The 20796-nt window shown below is 40.9% G+C and overlaps 1 protein-coding gene and 1 long non-coding RNA gene across 2 annotated transcripts in view; one reads left to right on the forward strand and one right to left on the reverse strand.

Annotated features, from left to right (window-relative positions):
* LOC101903066 (uncharacterized) overlaps window positions 1-20796 on the forward strand; it is a 172592-nt gene that overhangs the window by 78039 nt on the left and 73757 nt on the right. The window lies entirely within an intron of this gene.
* The window catches only part of TNIP3 (TNFAIP3 interacting protein 3), a 63682-nt gene continuing 46881 nt past the window's right edge, over window positions 3996-20796 (reverse strand). Inside the window, exons 9-12 of the mRNA XM_024977811.2 lie at window positions 19127-19177; window positions 18149-18247; window positions 14470-14530; window positions 3996-6398 (exon numbers count right to left, since the gene is read on the reverse strand). Coding sequence (XP_024833579.2) covers window positions 6367-6398; window positions 14470-14530; window positions 18149-18247; window positions 19127-19177 — 243 coding nt within the window. The 3' untranslated portion in view covers window positions 3996-6366. The remainder of the gene's footprint in view (window positions 6399-14469; window positions 14531-18148; window positions 18248-19126; window positions 19178-20796) is intronic.

The following is a 20796-nucleotide window of genomic DNA, read 5'->3' on the forward strand; positions in this document are numbered from 1 at the left end:
CTAGTGGTGGCTCTTAGGATTGTGCCAGGGGACTTCATGACCACAATTTCAAAATACCAGAGCCCTACCACTTTTACTGGGCTGCCAGTCCCAGGGACATGGGAGCCTGGTGGGCCGCCATCTATGGGGTTGTACAGAGTCGGACACGACTGAAGTGACTTAGCAGCAGCAGTAGCAAAGAGTGAAATACAAGCTATCTGATTCATTATTTGAAATCTATTATTTCCACTTTTTCCCTCCCCTTCTGTTCTCTGTGAGTGTACGTGAGTTGCATACAGATTTATTTTTCACCAACATGAATTCTATTCCCGAAGCAATTTCAGAAAATGGTGACAAAAAATAATCTTTAGTACATAATGGGCTTCCCCAGTGGCACTAGTGGTAAAGAACCCTCAAGCCAATGTAGGAGATGTAAGAGACGCGGGTTCGATCCCTAGGTCTAGAAGACCCCCTTATCTAATAGTGTCTTCACTGATCTCCCCAAGTCTCTTATTGTGCACTCATGTGCATGTGAGGGATGTCAGAGAAAAGAAGTCAGGTACCCCGGCTGGACGGGGAGGGTAGCTCAGTTGGAGCAGGATTGGGATGATCCACAAGACTGATCTATCTCATTTATCAGAAGCAGAAGCTCAGGGCCCAGTGTTGCCAAAAGAAAAAAAAGTAAGCTGCTCCTGGAGAGGTTAGGAGGGATGCAGGGTTAGGTCTCCGGCTGACATTTGAACTACAGGGGTAGCGTAGGTGAGAGCTGATGCAAGTATGAACAGATGTTGAGAGTGAAGGATCTGGAGAGGAGCAGAGAGATTTGAGAGACATGGGGGCAGTGAAATGGGCAGCTAGAGGAGGCAGAGGGGAGAAGCGCTGCTATTTCAGAGGCCTCTGGTTTGTGGGACCAGATGAATGGCAATTCTGTAGATGAAAATCAGGTATAGAAGACAGAGTGGGTTTAGAAGGGAAGATGTCATTCCTCACAGTTTGCAAAGTGTTAGGCTCTTAATTAGGAACCAGGAGAGGGATCTGGATTGAGAAATAGGAATCTAGAGACCCCCCATATAAGAGAGAACTTGAGATCATACTGTTGACATGCAGGCTAGCATCCATCTTGCCTCTTTCAAACTTCAGTTACTTAAAAGGAACGTGAAATGAGTATGAAAAAAGAAGTAGAGGACACTGAAGGGAAAGACATGTTTTTGATTTAAGTCATTCAGAAGCAGTCAGAAAACAGGAAGACATTAGAGCCTCCACCCAGGACAGAGAGAAAGAACCCATGGAAGTTAAACAGAATCAAAGGAGGAGAGAAGGCATAAGTCTCAACCTTTACATGCTGCTGCTGCTGCTTCTGCTAAGTCGCTTCAGTTGTGTCTGACTCTGTGCGATCCCATAGACAGCAGCCCACCAGGCTCCCCCGTCCCTGGGATTCTCCAGGCAAGAACACTGGAGTGGGTTGCCATTTCCTTCTCCAATACATGAAAGTGAAAAGTGAAAGTGAAGTCGCTCAGTCGTGTCTGACTCTTCGCGACCCCATGGACTGCAGCCCACCAGGCTCCTCCGTCCATGGGATTTTCCAGGCAAGAGTACTGGAGTGGGGTGCCATCACCTTCTCCTCCTTTACATGCTAGATTCTTTTTTTTTTATTTTATTTTTAAACTTTACATAATTGTATTAGTTTTGCCAAATATCAAAATGAATCCATCACAGGTATACATGTGTTCCCCATCCTGAACCTGTTTAATGCCGTATCCCCTTGCTAGAAATGCAGTCTCAGCGTAGGTGGACCCTGAGAACTCGCACACGTGTTCTCAGCCCCCCTTCCAGGGCAGGTGGACGATAAGGACTGAGCATGGCAAAGGCATGTGAAGGGACCCACTGAGTAGCTTCACCAGCAGGAAGCCCACCCTCCTGCCTGCAGAGGGGTGTCTCAGCGGAGGGGGCCTCATGCTTGCCAGCTGCCTGTGCGTCTGTGTTGGCCGATGTGGGCTGTCATCCAGGGGCTGCAGAGGAGCAAGAAGGGAGCTGAGAGGCTTCCCTGCAGATGTGCAAACAGGCTCACCAGGCCACCCCAGCACACTACCCCCCCAGTCAAGGGCAGATTCCAGAAAGTCGGTTCACAGGAGGGATTCTCCCAGCCAATTAATTCTCAGTAATAAATTAAGGGCATTGGGAAGCCCTATGGGTTGGGTTTAGTTTACCCAAGTCGTTACTTCGTGAACCTCATAAATTGGGCTCTTCTTTTGGATATTGGAATGGAATAAAGTGGAAGAAGAGCAGAGAGAAATTATTTTAACTTCTGAGTTCAGGACACAAATTAGTGAGACTCACACCTTTCCACAAACATTAAATTCCCCTCATATAACTTGCAATTACTGGCAAGTTAATTGGTTTTAGACCTCAATGTTATCACTTCCTGTAGGAAGCATAAGATAGAGTTTGTCAATAGTCCTGGAAATATATTATACACATGCAAGCATTTGAGGCAAAGGGAAATAAATAGCTTTATTATGGAAAATTTTCCATTTGAATCTATCTACCCAACCACAGACAGAGAAACCGGAGGCCCACAGTGTTGCCTGGAAGGATGGGGAGGCAGAGGTGGGGTGGTGTGTGTGTGTGTGTGTGTGTGTGTGTGTGTGTGTGTGCACACGTGCACACGTGCCTGTAGTGTCTGTGGGTGTGTGTATGGCATGTGTGTATTAGCAGAACTTTCCTTTTTTTATGGAACCACAAAGGCTGGAGGTGTAACTGTTTCCTCATAATACCATTCTCCCTTGGAGAGGAGACTGACGAAAGTGAAGAGGTATATATACAAAAAAGAAAGTAGGCAAGAGAAATCATTTCTAAAATTATTGAAAAGTAAAAGTTAGGATTATAGCAAGTATTTTTCTTTTCTTTTGAGCTTGTACTTGAAGCTTAAGCCAGATCACAGTAGAGTTGCAGCAGCAATGCAACTGATTTTATATCTTCCCAGGATGTAATATCATGCAGGTGATCAGGAAGATCAATACAAAAGTGAGAGATGAGACAAGACAAAGAGATCTTACACTGGGGAGAATAATGGCTGCTAAATGAGTCTGTCCTCCCTTCAGATATGGACTCAATCAAAATTAGTGCAGAGAGAAAGAAGCGTGAGATATGTTGAGCTGCCTGGACATTGCTTAAAACAAGTGGGTATTTAAAGAATAATCGTTAAATTTAATGGTGGAATTGGGAGATATATGTCTTTTAGATTCAATTCTACCAGTGACTGAGGTATGTGAAAAAGTGTCAGTGTGTGAAAGCAACCTACAAGGCCCATACTTGTACCTTTAATGCATTTTAACATTAAACGTTTATTTTTTTTTTCTATGTAGGAGCTTAAATGAGATAATTCTCTTTACTCAGGGGGTAGCATAAATTCTATACAATATGTAGCATTTTTATAAAAATATTTTCTCCTAAGAAATATGCTCTCGTACTGCAACTTGATGAAGACCAAAAGAACTGTAAAACAAGTGGAACTTGCTGGAATAATTTAGAAGCAGGATTAGAGCATGCACAGAACCGGGCAGCCCTGGAGAAGATTTGAATCCTGGCTCTGTCATTTTCTTGCCACATTTTGATCAATCACCTGTAGCAAGAGGATCATTATGCCTCTTCTGCTTGGTGATGGAGCTCAGTAAATGAACTAAGGAAAATCATCTGGAAGCTAGCCCATGCTTAATAATATTAGAAATTTAGTCTGAAATAGTCTTTTCTGCAGATAAGGAAAGTGAAGTTAAAAACCTCTGAGCCCGTGAGTGAGCATTAGAAGCTGGCCCCACTCCCAGACCCAACTAGGCTCCAAGGAAGGTCTTCTGACATCACCCTACAACCATGACAAAGTGAATATGCTTTTCTTTTAATGTGATACCTTCAAGTCAAAGATCAAATTCTCTGTGATCATTGAAAATCTAAAATATGCCTGGTTTTACTTTTCCAAAGCAAGGGAGATTGAGACTGTGAGCTGTGACTTCCTCTGCTTTCAAAGGAACAAGGCTATTCCCCATGGAGTTGCTAACGTTGTGTGTGATCAAGAGGCAAGTGCATAGCCTAGGGGTATGACCCTCACAAGCAGTCCCCTCATGATTCAGGGAGAGGGACAGGAGGGGCTGGCTGGCTTGCAGATGACGGGTGTGGAAGTCCGGTCTCGGATTTGCAGTAGTACTCTGAGCAAGGGTCCTCTTTGTACTTTTGCCGTCACCCACTGGGAGTTCAAAAGAAATTAGGTCTCACCTAAACTGGATTTTCTCCCAGTACATTAGCATTTGTAAAGTCTTGCCAATGTTTGGCAACTTGCTAATTAGTAATAGGATATCTTCACTAAATTAATCATGTATTATTGCTGCTGAATTGACCTATAACAAGCCAATCAAGGAGTACTTCTTGTATATAGATTCACTTTTTATTCTGGTCGGAACACCTCAGTTAGCAAACATAATCCAGTACTAGAAGTTGGATTACAATGACTTTTTAACTAATTCAAGGAAATGGGAATTTACAAAAATATAGCAAAATGTTAGGAAGCAACTGTTGTTTTTCTGATTCACTTACACTCAAGTATTGGCCAGGAATGATTTGTCTCTTTAACAAGTAGTAGAAAAAACAAAGCTTTAGTAAAACAAAGCTTTAGTAAGGAAAGGATAATTCTTTCTCAAGAATCATTAAGAATTAAGCAACCAAAGACTGAGGTTGAAAGTATTTTACTTCATAAGAACCTTTAATCTTCCCATTATACAAAGCTTCAAGTATTTTCAGAAGTTTAAGTAGAAAACATTGAGCTGGAATTAAGCAGAATAACATCTGGAAGTTGGAGCTAGATACTCCCACGTGTATCTCTGGATTATTTATTTGACTGCAGCTTCAACTGATGCTCCTGGTGTTCTTTAGATATTTAGAGAAATACAGATATTCATGAATCTCACACTCTTGCTTTACACCTCCTCACAAAGAGGATCTCCAGTTGGTCCTAACAGAATCATTATTAAATGGATGAACTTAGTATTTTTAAATCTCTTTAATCTTTAGGGAGGCTTCCCTGGTGGTTCAGATGGTAAAGAATCCTCTTGAAATGCAGGAGACCTGGTTTCAATTCCTAGGTTGAGAAGATCTCCTGGAGGAGGGCATGGCAGCCCACTCCAGTTTTCTTGTTGGAGAATCTCCATGGACAGAGAAGCCTGGTGGGCTACAGTCCTTGGGGTCGCAAAGAGTCAGACATGACTGAATCACTAAGCAGAGCACAGCACAGCACAGCATACCTGTAAATATTGTTGATCTGTGTTTGCTGAAAAGTTCTCAAAGGATTGAATTCGGGGCTTCCCAGGTGGCATTAGAGGTAAAGAACCCACCTGCCAATGCAGGAGACGTAAGAGATGCGGGTTCAATCCCTGGGTTGGAAAGATCCCCTGGAGGAGGAAATGGCAACCTACTCCAGTATTCTTGCCTGGAGAATCCCATGGACAGATGAGTCTGGCAGGCTATCAGACTTAGCACAATCTTTAGACATCTGTCATGTAACAGTATAATTTAACTGCAATAAAATTTGGATACATCTGTTTTCCATTTTAATTAGTTTGAGAAGACAGAGTTATGCTTTTTGTTAGTAATTATGTAAATACACAGGAAGAAAACAGATTTAACTGCAAATTCATGTATTTTTGAACTACTTCTCTAAATACATATGTACACAGCAAAGCCATCACCATCACATTAGGATTTTATCCTTCATAATCTAGTCCACCTAAAACTGAAGTAGGCTCACAATTTCTCATCTTAAATGATTTGTTTATAGTTTCAAGTTTACTATTTTCTTTAGGTTGAATCCATTTAAGAAAGTATATACACCTCTTCAATTCTGTTTCTAGGTTCACTGAGGTGAACAGTCATGAACATAGCATCTAGATAAACTGGCTGAAAGACCTAAGCCTCTACAAAAATAATGGGAACAATGTTAAAATTTTATAACTGCAGAAACTTTTCCCCCAGGGAACACATTTAAATCAACACACAATATCACTGCATCACAAATGGAGCTGAAAAATCATGAAATCATTCCTGAAAGTCCAACAGCAATCTACTGAAGAGAGTTTCGAGGCATCACCCATAATTCATCAGCCAAATCTCATTTCCAGGAAACTGGAAGCTGTGATAGGCTGTAAATTCTGGCTCCTTGGACTCGATCAGGATCTCAGCTGTCTCAGCCTCATCCTCCATTCCTGCCAAGGGGAGCCATTCCTGGGCATTCGTAGTGAAGGCGGGGTGTGCAGCGGTGGCAGTCACGAGCCCCAGCAAGCACCGGGCGGAGGGCCCTCCCCCAAGCTGTCCCCGGCCCGTGTGCTCCTCCGCCGGTGTGTGCGTCTACTGACTGGCTTTCTTTTCTGAGGGGAGACCTATGGAAACCAAAGGGAAAATGCTTCAGATTGAAAATTAAAGATTCATTTCTTTTCTTCTGGCTTAGGGCTAACATAAACTTTGAGGCTGGCAAGAAAAGAAATACTTTATTCATGAGCCCCCACAAGTTTACACTGCGAAATCAAGAGGTGGCAAATGGAGGGTTATTATTTTCAACATTGACATATGCGTACTATTTCCTGAAATCACTTGTGGCCTAGTTCTGATCATGCCTGAGGAGGAATGCTCTGGACTACTCCTCATTCTTGCTAGCATTTTTGTGGCTCTGGCATTTGCTTATGAAAGTGAGTTATATATGTTACTATTAGGTTCAGTACTCAATCCACAGAGAGATAATTGCCAAATATACTACTTTAAAAATATGATACTGGGTGCATTATTGCCAAGGCCATAGAAAAGATCAGAGTTGGTAAGATGTAAATGCATATCATGAAAACCAATATGAAAAATTTGGAATTTTAGTAGGAGCAGGAAAAAATGCCACAAACGATTGCCATAGGGAAGATAAAGAAGTTTACTCATGGCAACAGAATTAAAAAATCATATGAATGCCAAGAAATGGAGTTTTCTTGATTGATGATAACGATTTAGTATGCTAAATGTTTTATATTTGCTGCCCTGCATTTGGCATTTCAAATATATGCTAAACTAACATTTTAGTAACAGGAAGATGAAAAGTTACTTTTTCCATGTTTAAGAAATATTTTTCTGAGAACTGTGGTCATTATATAAAAAAATATCCACTGGAAACCACAAATCTTATAGAAGAAAACATAGGCAGAACTTCTTTGACATAAATCATAGCAATATTTTTTTTGATCTAAGGCAAAGGAACAAAAGCAAAACTAAACGAATGGGACATAATTAAACTGGAAAGCATTTGCGCAGCAAAGGAAACCGTCAACAAAATGAAAAGACAAGCCACTGAATGGGAGGAAAATACTTGCAAATGATTTGAATAACATGGGTTTAAAGCTAACATATATAAATAGCTCATATAACTCAATATTAACAAAAAACAATTGAAAATGGACACAAGACCTGAATAGACATTTTTCCAAAGAAGACAGACATTTGACCCATAGGCACATGAAAAGATGCTCACATCATTAATCATCAAAGAAATGAAAATCAAAACCACAATGAGAAATCAGCTCACACCTGCCCGAATGACTGTCATCAAAAAGACCACAGATAACCAGTGTTGGCAAGGAAGTGGAGAAATGGTAAACCTTGGGCACTGTTGGTGGGAATGTTAGTTGGTATAGCCACCGTGGAAAATGACACAGCTGCTAAGTCGCTTCAGTCATGTCTGACTCTGTGCAACCCCATAGACGGCAGCCCACCAGGCTCCCCCGTCCCTGGGATTCTCCAGGAAAGAACACTGGAGTGGGTTGCCATTTCCTTCTCCAATGCATGACAGTGAAAAGTGAAAGTCAAGTCGCTCAGTCGTGTCCGACTCTGTGTGACCCCATGAACTGCAGCCTACCAGGCTCCTCCGTCCATGAGATTTTCCAGGCAAGAGTACTGGAGTGGGGTGCCATTGTCTTCTCCGGAAAATGACATAGAAACTCCTCAAAAAAATGAAAAATTGAACTACCATATGATCTAGCAATTCTAATCCTGGGTGTATAGCCAAAGAAAACAAAAGCACTAATTCAAAGCAATATATGTATCCCAAAGTCCATTGCTTATAAAGATTAGTGTTTGTCTAGGAATGTATTTCGGAGAAGGCGATGGCATCCCACTCCAGTACTCTTGCCTGGAAAATCCCATGGACGGAGGAGCCTGGTGGGCTGCAGTCTGTGGGGTCGCGAAGATTTGGATGTGACTGAGCGACTTCCCTTTCATTTTTCACTTTCATGCATTGGAGAAGGAAATGGCAACCCACTCCAGTGTTCTTGCCTGGAGAATCCCAGGGGTGGGGGAGCCTGGTGGGCGGCTGTCTATTGAGTCACACAGAGTTGGACATGACTGAAGCGACTTAGCAGCAGCAGCAGCAGGAATGTATTTACTACTTGCATTTTCATATGTTCCTGCACATGTAAATGTACCTTTGCATTCTATTTAGTATTCTTGTAGCAAAATCACTTAGTTTACTGATAGGTTGACCTTTGGAGTATTAAAGATGAGGTGGCATTTCTCCTATAACTCTTTTCTAACACTCTAGAAACAGGCATAAAGTTATCCGTCTCTAAATTTCAATTAATTCTTCTCTATTCACTAAGAAAGTAAAATATTTTATAAAAGAAAAATATTGTTTTGTCCATTGGTATTGAAAATTGTACAATGCATAGTCTCTAAGTTTCTGCTGTTTCTTACATTTCTTGAGTAGTTTTTGCTATTTACACTGGTCTGTTATCTCTTTATACAACTGGGAACTGTAAAAGTCCAACTAATCCAATCCATTTACCAATGTAAAATCACCTGTAACTTTTAAATATAAAAACAGCTATTAAAGACACAAACTGAGAAATATAGATTCTGACTTTCAGGACAGACCATCAGAATTTATTTAAATACAATAGTGCAAAGTATGGTACTACTACATTTTACTTGATATGGCTTAGCGGTTACAATGTGGGCTTTGGAGCTCGACTGTGCGGGCGTGTCTGCGTTCCAGCCAAGTGGGGTTCGACAAGTTACATGATCTTTCTGCTCCTCAGTCTCCACGTTTGCAAAACAGGACAACGACAGTCCTCATTTCACACAGTTGCTATAAGGTTTTGATGAGATAATAAACATAAAGCACCTAAAATAGTTTCTGGCGTATAGTCAGTGTTATAGGGTGAACTGTGCCCTCTTTAAAAGATATGTTTAAGTCCTTACCCTGTAAACATGTCCTTATTTGGGAATAGGGGCTTTGCAGATTAACATAAGGCTATACTGGATTAGCCTAATCCAATATGACTGGTGTCCTTATATATATAAGAAGGGGAAAATCGAGACACAGACACAAAGGGAAGATAGCCACATGAAGAAAATAGACACAGATTCAGATTATGCTGTCCCAACCAGGGAACATCTGGGATGACTAAAAGCTGAAAGACGCAAGGAAGGACCCTCCCCTCCCTGCAGGCTCTAAAGGGAGCTTGACTCTTGTCAACACGTAAATTTCGGACTTCTACTTCTGAGAATAAATTATGTGAGAGCACAAATTTTTGATGCAATAAGACACCTAGTTTGTGGTATTTTGTTGTGGTCGTCCTAGGAAACGAATTCAGCCATTATTCTATTAATTACTTATTACTTGACATTGGTAAAGGCCAGTTAGAATGGTTGGGCTTTGATCTTCTGTATTATAAAGAAATAATGATGTTTGCTTACAACACAATCTTGCATGCCTATGTTCACGCGTTCCAAATATGTAAGGACTGAACAGCTTATTAGACAAACTTTAACTCTACACCATATGAGAATTTTGGAAGGTACAGAAGTGATCAGCATAAAATACAGTCAAAAACCATAGCCTTCTAACATTTCAGAAAGGAGGCAGCAATGTGTTTTCAAGGCTATAGTAACTCTACTGTGCCATAATTGTTTTGGAAACATGGAAATCATTTTGCATTCCATTCTGATAATGGATAAAATGAGATTGAAATATTCTTTGTAAAATCACACATTTAAACAGAAACTGTAACCCATTAACATCTGTGGACTTCAAAGTAGAAAAATGCCATTACTTAATCCTATGCAGAGAAAAAGCCAGGAAACTCTCAAAGATTTGAAACCTTTATTTAAATCTTTAGCTCTAAAAGATTTGCTTTTCAGTGTGTCCCCAAAGCACTCTAAAATAACCACGGCTGTAACTGAGAGCAAGGCTGAGCCGACGACTGTCCCATGTATACTAAATACCTGCTGACCTTACTGCTCAGCCAGGGAGCCCTTTCCTGTGTCTCCTCCCGTCTTCAGAGGACCCAGCTCTGGCCCTCCTCCAGCCAGACTCCCCTTCACTAAGGGAGCCTGCCTCCCTTTAGAACAAGCCCCAGCACCTGCAGGCAGACCCACAGGTTCTCTGCCAGGCGACCCTGGGTCTGCTTCCAGGCTCCATGTGGTCCTCTTCTGTTAAGTGAGGGGTATATGGATGAAGTTGGGATATGCCCGCTGGGCTGTTCTCAAAGTCACACTCCAGACCCCTCCCAGGGGGAGGGTGAAAGGGCACGGGTGGGGGCACTGCCCAGATCATTCCATGCCACTGTGTTCTGGCACAGAGCTGACTGAAATCTCAGGGTTCTAAAGTTGATACTGGCCTTCCAGCTTCATTTATTAATAGGAAGATCGACATATTTTGGGATTCCTTGGTGGCTCAGATGGTAGAGTCTGCCTGTAATGTGGGCGACCTGGGTTCGACCCCTGGGTCAGGAAGATCCCCTGGAGGAGGGCATGGCAACCCACTCCAGTATTCTAGCCTGGAAAATCCCAAGGATGGAGGAGACTGGCCGACTACAGTCCATGGGTCACAAAGAGTTGGACATGACTGAGTGACTTCAATTTCACTTTCTTTTGCACCCACTATACCTTTGAAAAATCAGAAGGCTCCATGTGTAAAAATCAGAGTCACTATTTAAGGTTAAATTATAATAAGAGGAATCACAAAGGAAGATGCTAAGATAAAAATATCCTAAATATATTGGGGTCAGAAAAATAGATCTGTCATGAGCATAAGAAATTAATAAAAACCAAGAACTAGGACAATCTATAAAGCACATGTACTAATTAACATTAATTTAAATATCCATATTTTTAAAAGGATCCTTTTTATTTAAACAAAATATTTAAAGTATTTATTATATGAGTAAAACTTAGAGCAATTTTCAGAAATAGTTTCTGTTTATAGATTATCAAAAAGAGTCTCATTTTTCTACTCAATTTTCTTCCTACAGCTTGAATTTTGGTATTTCTGGCCCCAAACACAGGCCATATTGACTAGCACTATATTCTTGAATAGTGGAGAATAAATATATTAGTCATATAATGAGACAATAGAAATATCTTTATAATAAAAAGATTTTAAAACCTATATATTTTAAACAATACCACAAAATTATTTTCAAGCATTCTGAGCAACTGCATTGGTTCTACAAAGCAAAAGGAGCTTTCCAATTAAATGAAACAAAAACTAACAAGAATCATTACTGAAATTAATTAATGGTACATGCAATGTCTGTGACAGGGTGATTTCAGAGCTTCTGCCAAGTCTCAAGACCTGGCTTGACCTTGGAAATAGCATCAGCTTTGGAAACTAGAAGAGGAGCAGGTAGATTTTTAAGTAAGGAGTTTCTCTCTATGATGGTCCTCTGGTCATGATCAACCCTTTCCCTGCTATAGACAAGCCACAGATAGCTGCAGAGCTGTGTTGGTATGGAGGTCAGGTTTCAAATGGTAATATCCCTTCAGTTTCTGCCAGGACTGCTCAAGCAAGATTTTTATCTTATGACACATTTATTATGCACTTATTCTTAAGTGGGCTCCCCTGGTGGCTCAGTCAGGAAAGAATCCGCCTACAATGTGAGAGACCTGGGTTTGATCCCTGGGCTTCGAGGATCCCCTGGAGGAGGGCACGGCAACCCACTCCAGTATTCTTGCCTGGAGAATCCCATGGGCAGAGAAGCCTGGTGGGCTAAAGTCCATGGGATTGCAAAGAGTTGAACACAACTGAGCGACTAAGCACATTCTTACATAGCACTGTGTCTTTTACCTGTGAGAGTCTAAATGTCGAATGAGAAGCACAGATAATGCACGCTATGACTTCCTAGGAAGAGGAAATTATTGAGGGTTAGGTACTAGTCCCATAACTATCCACGATAAGACCCCAATTGTCATTTTTATATCTATCATTTTAGAAAATGCTTAATATAGCGAGAGAGGTAGGTTTTCAAGGGCACTATAGGATGTGATTCAAAACACAGGTTTGGAAGTCTTAATGTACCTGAAATCTAATTCCAGGGCTAAATCTTCCTAATCAGTTTCCTCATCTGTAAAATGGTCACTTTATAGCATTGTTGTGAAGATTAAAACAATGTTTTAAAAGTACTCAGGTTGCTACATAATAAAGGCTAATTTTTCATTGTAATTTTACATCTGTAGACCATGTCACACAACATGTTTTACATCACAAAGCTCTATATTTCTTACCAAATAGACAAAAATCAGTTGGTCTCACACACTGACTATAAAATTATATATTTGCATATTATTTAGTTTCTGAAGGTCATCACAATTCATTCCTGTTTTATATAGTTATTAGGTTCTAGGATATTTGTCCAAGATGAATATAATAGTGATATATAAATGGCTTCATGATATTATTGAATTTTCTACTGTATAATTTTTTGTCTAGTGATTAAACTCCAACTCAGGAGAAAATGGAGAAGGCAATGGCACCCCATTCCAGTACTCTTGCCTGGAAAATCCCATGGATGGAGGAGCCTGGTGGGCTGCAATCCATGGAGTTGCGAAGAGTTGGGCACGACTGAGCGACTTCACTTTCACTTTTCACTTTCATGTATTGGAGAAGGAAATGGCAACCCACTCCAGTGTTCTTGCCTAGAGAATCCCAGGGACAGGGGAGCCTGGTGGGCTGCCGTCTATGGGGTCACACAGGGTCGGACACAGCTGAAGCGACTTAGCAGCAGCAGCAGCAGCAGGAGAAAACATGTTTAATATTCATTCCAGATCAATATCATATAAAATGGGAAATTATAATTGGGTGGCAACTCAGCTATTGTATAATAATGGATTTCAAAAACATAGACATTATGCAACGACCATTATGGTTAATAGCATGCTTTTCAATTAAAAGTTCTCCATTAAGACTTGAACCCAAGAACCTCATTAAAGACAATGGTTATATTAGTAGTAGAAAAGAAAAAAGAAAGTACTACAGTTTTCTGATAAATATATAGACATTTTATTACAGAGTTCTCACTCTTTACCTTTCTTCTACATAATGCTACTGTTAGTTATGGCCTTTGCCACTCCCACTGCTTCTGTGTGCAGCTGTCAAGGTTGTGTACTGCACAACTGTAGGGAGCTCTGTTTATGCAGACTACCATGAAAAGCCCCTGGACTTGTGAAGTTCCCAACCGGAGAAACTACATATGGTATCCCTGGCCCGTACTTCCACTCCCTACTGGACTCCTTGTACTGGAAACTAGAATTCTGTGCCCTCAGATATGAACTAAAGGAGAAAACATTTCAAGCATGGCCTGAAACTGGACTATGGCTCGTTTTCAGCTTTTCTAGATGGATTCCAGTATCTGGATACTAACTACTTAAAGAGTTCCAGGTGTGGGTCACGTTGCAATTTTTAAGCATGTAGCAGACATTGCTGAGTTTTGATTGCGTGTGATGAGAACAGAAATGGGATTATGATTATAGCCCAGTTTATTCAGCCCACTTCTGGGTGGCCTCATGAGAGCAGAGAAGCAAGAAGCAGAATGTCTAGCAGGTTCTGAAAAGAAAGAGGAGCGTGATAAACCAGAGAAAAATAAGACAAAAGAGTATTCTTATTTGTGAGTACTTTGTAAGTGACTTTTTACTGTTTTCAAGCACACTTAAGAGTGGGTGTTGTGGGCAACTCTGGCCTAAACTTGGAGTCTGACATTTAGTCATTAGGGAACACGGCCCTAAGCTTTTGGTTTCGTCTGTCTGTCTGTCTGCCAGTGACATTTGAAGTATGTGTCTAGCAACCTCAGCCTGAAAGAGTGATGTGCATCTGCACTTTGTAGTAGAATCACAGAACTTTGTGCTGTTATTGGTATAACAGAGCTCTGCTGGAATCTCTAACCCCAGCTGGAATACTGACTCTGAGACGGAATAGGAATAGAAGTCAGAACTGAGATCCATGCATTTCTGCACTCAAGCATTTTCTTTTTCTAAAGGAGTTTGATTTAACTCCAGGCGCATCATGTTAGAGTTGCGTATGCAACACAACTTTATAGTGGGTCCTCCCCAAGTCCAAGTGAATGCATGTCGAGTAAACATCCCCCCCAAAGATCCTATTGAAATGTAAACATGAAAGAATTCTCAATCCAGCTGTGGTCTTACCACTTGCCTTGTGCTGCACATCTGGCGGAAACTGGTCAGGAGCATACCACTGGTCGTCTGGCTGTGTGGAACAATAAACCATTATTATAGCAATATGCGCTGCAAGGCAAACACGGTGGCCTGTTAAAAATATAGCTGTTCTATGTGGCTTTATTACCCAGGCAACACAAAAGTAGTTGCTACCCAAACCTGTTGCTCCCTTATCTCCCTGATCACTGTTATCATCTCCTGACCCACCCCCCTCCTACATCCACTAAGTGTTTGGTCAGAATTTGGGATTCTGACTTTTTTTTTTTGAAACAGATGTGTTTTGAATATGTGCAGAAGTATAAACACATTTGTAAAAACGTACTATAGCCCATAAATAAAAGAATTTATCATCAACAAATGCTCTTTTTTAAAACCCTCACACAGGAGGTAACAGGAAGACCAAAAGACAAAAATGTCCAAGTTGAATGTTTTCCACTGGTTCAAGGAAGAAATCTCAGCCATGAGGGCATGGCTTATGGAGGCTCAGGATGGGAAAGCAGGGAAAAACTTTCCTTTGGTATGTTCCTCTGCAGAAACTGTTCTAAATTGCTTACATAGTTTAGACTAGAGAGGCAGTGAGAAGACAGGGCGCACTGGGATTCTTCTCTTGGAATTTCTCCTAGATGTACGCCAATTAAGAACAGCTAGATATTGAACCTCAGGAAACCTGTCAAATGAATTGCAGTGAAATAAATATAAACTATGGGCAGTCCTGGGTGTTCATTGGAAGGCCTGATGTTGAAGCTGAAGCTCCAATACTTTGGCCACCTGATGTGAAGACCTGATTCATTTGAAAAGACCCTGATGCTGGGAAAGATTGAAGGCAGGAGGAGAAGGGGACGCAGAGGATGAGATGGCTGGATGGCATCACTGACTCGATGGACGTGACTCTGAGTGAACTCCGGGAGTTGGTGATGGACAGGGAGGCCTGGCGTGCTGCGATTCATGGGGTCGCAAAGAGTCGGACACGACTGAGCAACTGAACTGAACTGATGGGCTTTCCAGGTGGATCAAGTAGTAAAGAATCTGCCTGCCAGTTCAGGATGTGGGTTTGATCCCTGGGTTGGGAAGATCCCCTGGAGGAGGACATGACAGCCCACTCCAGTGTTCTTGCTGGGAAAATTCCATGGACAGAGGAACCTGGTGGCTACAACCCATGGGGTTGCAAAGGTCGGACACGACTGAACACAGACAAACAAAATATAAACGATAGACCTGAATTTCAAAATATAGGTCCAAGGCCAGAATATTGTATTTACCCACTTAGAAAAGAGTAGTCTCAGCTTTACCCAGGAGGTTGGTCTGTCTTCCTGCTCCAGATGCTGGTCCCTGCTTCCTCTACCTCTCTCCCCAAGACACAGTGAACACAAAGCTTTTGTTCTATTATTCAATTACCACCTGAAAATAACTCAGGAACATTTTCTCTAACAACCAGCCAATAGGGAGTATTTTACAGGGCTGCCAGACCACTGAAAGTAGCCTAAAATTTCAGTTCCTGACAAGCACCCTGACAAGATGCTAAGAAATACTGGATCTGGTGCAGTCTGACTCCACTTTACCCTCACTCAGACACCTAGGCTCTTGGCTCCTCTTGGTCCATGAAAAAACTAAGAGAGGATATGAGATCATCTCTGTTTTTCATCTCCTCATTTATTTTTAAATGTCTCAAATAACACTGGATAAGTGACGTGAGCCTCAGTTTTATATTCCAGGGCAGCTGCCAAAAGAAGGTGAATATATCATAATTTTACAAACACTATTGCATGGGCTTTAATTCAGGCTTAGAAATAAGCATGAAACATGAAATATTATTTTTAAATGAACTCTATGAGTTTCTGTAATTTTTATCCTTATACTGAGATTTTGTTTAACTGAATACTGCTTGAAAATGTAGCCATTACATGACTTGGAATCTGGTTTCAAATACAGACCTTTATTTTGTGATGATTTTATGGGATCTGGACTGCCTTATTGCTTGTAATTGATAGGAAAAGACTCATGTGCTTTTGTAGTAGGTGAATTTCTGTCTTCTTGAAGATTTGAAGTATACAGTCATTTTTACTTCCAGGAAAATTTGAATGACTCATTGGTTTTCTAGTTAACCTTCCACAAGAGCATTTCCCCCCAATTCCCTAACCTGTAGACAACTAAACTCCTTAGTAAATTTTTATCTCTTTATGTTTCCCACAATATTAATTTCCTTCTATATTCTGAAAAAAAAAATTAGAATGATAGTTGTGTTTGGAGATTCCCAGAAATGTTTCTAATGAAAAGAAAAAAGTAAGTAAACAGGTAAAGAAAAAAAAAAAATGGAGGGGGGAGAGCAGACAGAAGCAGCGATCATCAGCAACACAAAAAGAACCAAATTCTCATCTGTGCACTGTGTCACACCAGGGTCAAATAAGAGATGCTCATTAAATTCTGACATCCTTCCACCACCCAAACAGTAATTATCTCCTGATTTGGAAAAGGGCTTTTGAGTCAAAAGCCTCAAATACAAAAAGTGTGAGAAGTTTCAGGCAACTCTGAACTCCTTTACTGTTCTCCTAGGAAAAGCCCAGTTAAAATTTCAGATTCTTTGCATAATCAGAAATATGGTTAATAATAATTAAGGGAAAAGAGATTGTCTGAGCTAATCCAAAATGAAGAAAAACGCATGATTTATTTCCTGCATAATGATTCTGTCTATGTAGGCGAAATAGAGAATAGAGACAAATTTCCAGACCATGGGGGAGGGTGGGTGGAATACTGCCATTGAGAAGGAAAGGGAGGGTGTTTTGGGTCTGACTTATTCAGGTTGACTGTTCAAATCAATTCCACTCACAAATAATTGCTTCACTGTTCACTTCATTTTGCCTGGGTAGACACAGCCATAGAAAGCAACTTAAGTGGGTCACTTTTTCTTGAATCCTTTAAGAATACCCTTTCAATTGGAAAATGTCAAAGACTATTTTGCACAGATGTAACCATATTCACAGTAGTTGAATATAAATTTACAACTGAAAAAGGCATCTCCCAGACTGTTTTATTGTGTTCACTTTGCTTTTCTTTATACACAGAAATGTCTTCTTTGGTAGAATCAGGTGTGTCATTAAAAATGACCCATATCAAATGGTATGTTTGTTCATGGAATTTTAGCTCAATTTGATACCTTTCAGTGAATGTATTCATATCTATATGTCCTGTATATGCAGAGTTTCAAAGATACTTAGAGTGTACATTGACCACTGTAACTCTGCAAATCAGAGGCTAAGATAAATAGAGGCTCTTTTTGTAGAAAATAATATGTGCCAGTATCCCAGAGACAGACATCATTTCTATCAAAAGAGAGTATTAGTCGGAGAAGGCAATGGCGCCCCACTCCAGTGCTTTTGCCTGGAAAGTCCCATGGACGGAGGAGCCTGGTGGGCTGCAGTCCATGGGGTCGCGAAGAGTTGGACGTGACTGAGTGACTTCACTTTCACTTTCATGCATTGGAGGAAATGGCAACCCACGCCAGTGTTCTTGCCTGGAGAATCCCAGGGACGGGGGAGCCTGGTGGGCTGCCGTCTATGGGGTCGCACAGAGTTGGACACGACTGAAGCGACTTAGCAGCAACTTAGCAGCAGAGACATAGAACTTGATGGTTGGAATGGAGGCTTTTACTTACTGGGTGCTTCTGTAGGTTCTGCACAGCCCCAGGGTCCATTAGTAGGTATGGATCCCTCAGGTGGAAATTCCAGCCGCAGTTACAGGTTGGGAAACACATCTGAGGAGAAGAATGCTGTTAGTTTACCGAAAGCAGGTGCAACTGGGGAGTCACACTGACCCTTGCTTTATAAAACCCCGAGGTTTGGTTGAAATCTTAAGGTTTAGCCTAAATCTGGCATAATCTAAATTCAAGATAGGAGGTCTGTCAATGCAGATACTGAGACAGATGAAGCCATAGGCCAAATTTTATTCAAAGTGAAACTATAGTTGTTTTTCCATGTTGAAGATACTAAAAATACCTGAAAACGTATATAGAGTTAACTTTATGCTTCTGAGTTATCTTCACAGAGTCCTCACTTAAGAAGAACCAATCTTTAAGTCATAAAACAAATTTTCTTAAACTGCAGCCAGAGACTCCAATATAACTAATGTCCAGAGAGGAAATGAGGAATTAAGAGAAATAATATTCATTCCTAAGTCTACTAGAGAACCAATGGAATGGAATGCTCTAATGCCCAAGAAGATATTCTTTCTCAAAAGAAGGCAGAAGACATCTTTGATGTTGTTTTCAACTGTTTTGTAAGCAACTGTATGAACTATCAAGGAAATATATTTCTCAGGTATTTGTACTCTATGAAGAAATTTCTACCTGCATGAACACACACTAAGACGTGTGCTCCTGTTGAAACCTATTCTGTAAAGCACGTGCTTTTCTTGAGTGTTGGGGTCGAGAGGTCTTGGTACCTAAGTATTATCTCTCCACTGACATTTTAATTGATAATGAAGAGCATGAGTTGTCCTAGGCCCTCTGTAGCAGAACTTGAATTTGCCTTTAATTGGGACCACGAGAAACTGCTGCATTTGGGAATAAATGTGAGTAAAACTCAGAGTCGGCCCTTCTAACATGACAAGAAGTTGTGAGTAAGGATCAACATACCTGTTTTAATTGCCTCTCTAGTTTTTCTTTCTCCATCTGACAGGCTTTTATCTGTGGACAAGACAAAAGCATTTGTGTATCAGAAACAGCAACTCCTGGCCCAGTTGGCAGGGATCTGCTCAGAAATCCAAGGGGTGAAGCCCTAACAATAATACCAATAAAAATAGTTGAGTTTTGGATTTTCCAGGCATAAATTGGTTCTATTGTGAAATTTTCAAATGAAGTTTGCAAAGTTGGGTATTTTAAAATTGTTATTCCAAATTATTGTGACCACTGCAATTCTGTTTTAGGTTGATGTATTTGGATCTAGGTGTGAATGTAGATATAGACATAGATGTGGGTATATAAATAGCTTCTACTGCTTATTGAATGTAATTGTACAGTCAATTGTATAGTCAAAAGTTTCCACAATAAATTTTAGAAGTTGCACATGCACTTAATACATGCCAGACACTGATCTAAGTGCTTTATACTTAATAACTCACATTCAAGCCTCCAATACCTCTAAATGGTACTTAAAATTTATATTCCTATTTTGCAGAAGAGGTCACTGAGGTATGAGATGCTGAGTAACTTGTTCAAAGTCACACTGGTATACTTCATCTGGCGGAGTCATCTCCCCTGAGTTCCCCCAACATCTGACACATCTAAGGAAAGCTGGTTTTTCTTGCACTCTTTAGTCATGCTGTTGTCATCCCTGAAGTGAAAGTGAAAGTGTTAGCCACTCAGTTATGTCCAATTCTTTGTGATTTCATGGACTAAAGCCCACCAGGCTCCTCTATCCCTGGAATTTTCCAGGAAAGAATACTGGAATGGGTAGCCATTCCCTTCTTGAGAGGATCTTCCAAACCCAGGGACTGAACCCAGGTCTCCTGCATTGCAGATGGATTCTTCACCATCTGAGCCATATGAATCCTTTCCAAGTCCCACCTATGGAATTATTCTCTCCTTTCAGTTCAGTTCAGTCTCTCAGTCATGTCCGACTCTTTGCAATCCCATGGACTGCAGCATTCCAGGCCTCCCTGTCCATCACCAACTCCTGGAGTTTACTCAGACTCATGTCCGTTGAGTCAATGATGCCATCCAACCATCTCATCCTCTGTCATCCCCTTCTCCTCCCACCTTCAATCTTTCCCAACATCAGGGTCTTTTCAAATGAGTCAGTTCTTCATATCAGGTGGCCAAAGTATTGGTTTCAGCTTCAACATCAGTCCTTCCAATGAATACCCAGGACTGATCTTTAGGATGGACTGGTTGGATCTCTTTGCAGTCCAAGGGACTCTCAAGAGTCTTCTCCAACACCATAGTACAAAAGCATCTATACGTTGGTGCTCAGCTTTCTTTATAGTCCAACTCTCACATCCATACATGACTACTGGAAAAACCATAGCTTTGACTAGGTGGACTTTGTCGGCAAAGTAACGTCTCTGCTTTTTAATATGCTCTCTAGGTTGGTCATAGCTTTTCTTCCAAGGATCAAGCGTCTTTAAATTTCATGGCTGCAGTCACCATCCACAATGATTTTGGATCCCCCCAAAATAAAGTCTGTCACCGTTTCCATTGTTTCCCCATCTGTTTGCCATGAAGTGATGGGACCAGATGCCATGATCTTATTTTTCTGAATGTTGAGTTTAAATCCAAATTTTTCACTCTCCTCTTTCACTTTCATC

The sequence above is a fragment of the Bos taurus genome, chromosome 17 (assembly GCF_002263795.3).
Source record: "Bos taurus isolate L1 Dominette 01449 registration number 42190680 breed Hereford chromosome 17, ARS-UCD2.0, whole genome shotgun sequence".
Classification (NCBI taxonomy): Eukaryota; Metazoa; Chordata; class Mammalia; order Artiodactyla; family Bovidae; genus Bos; species Bos taurus.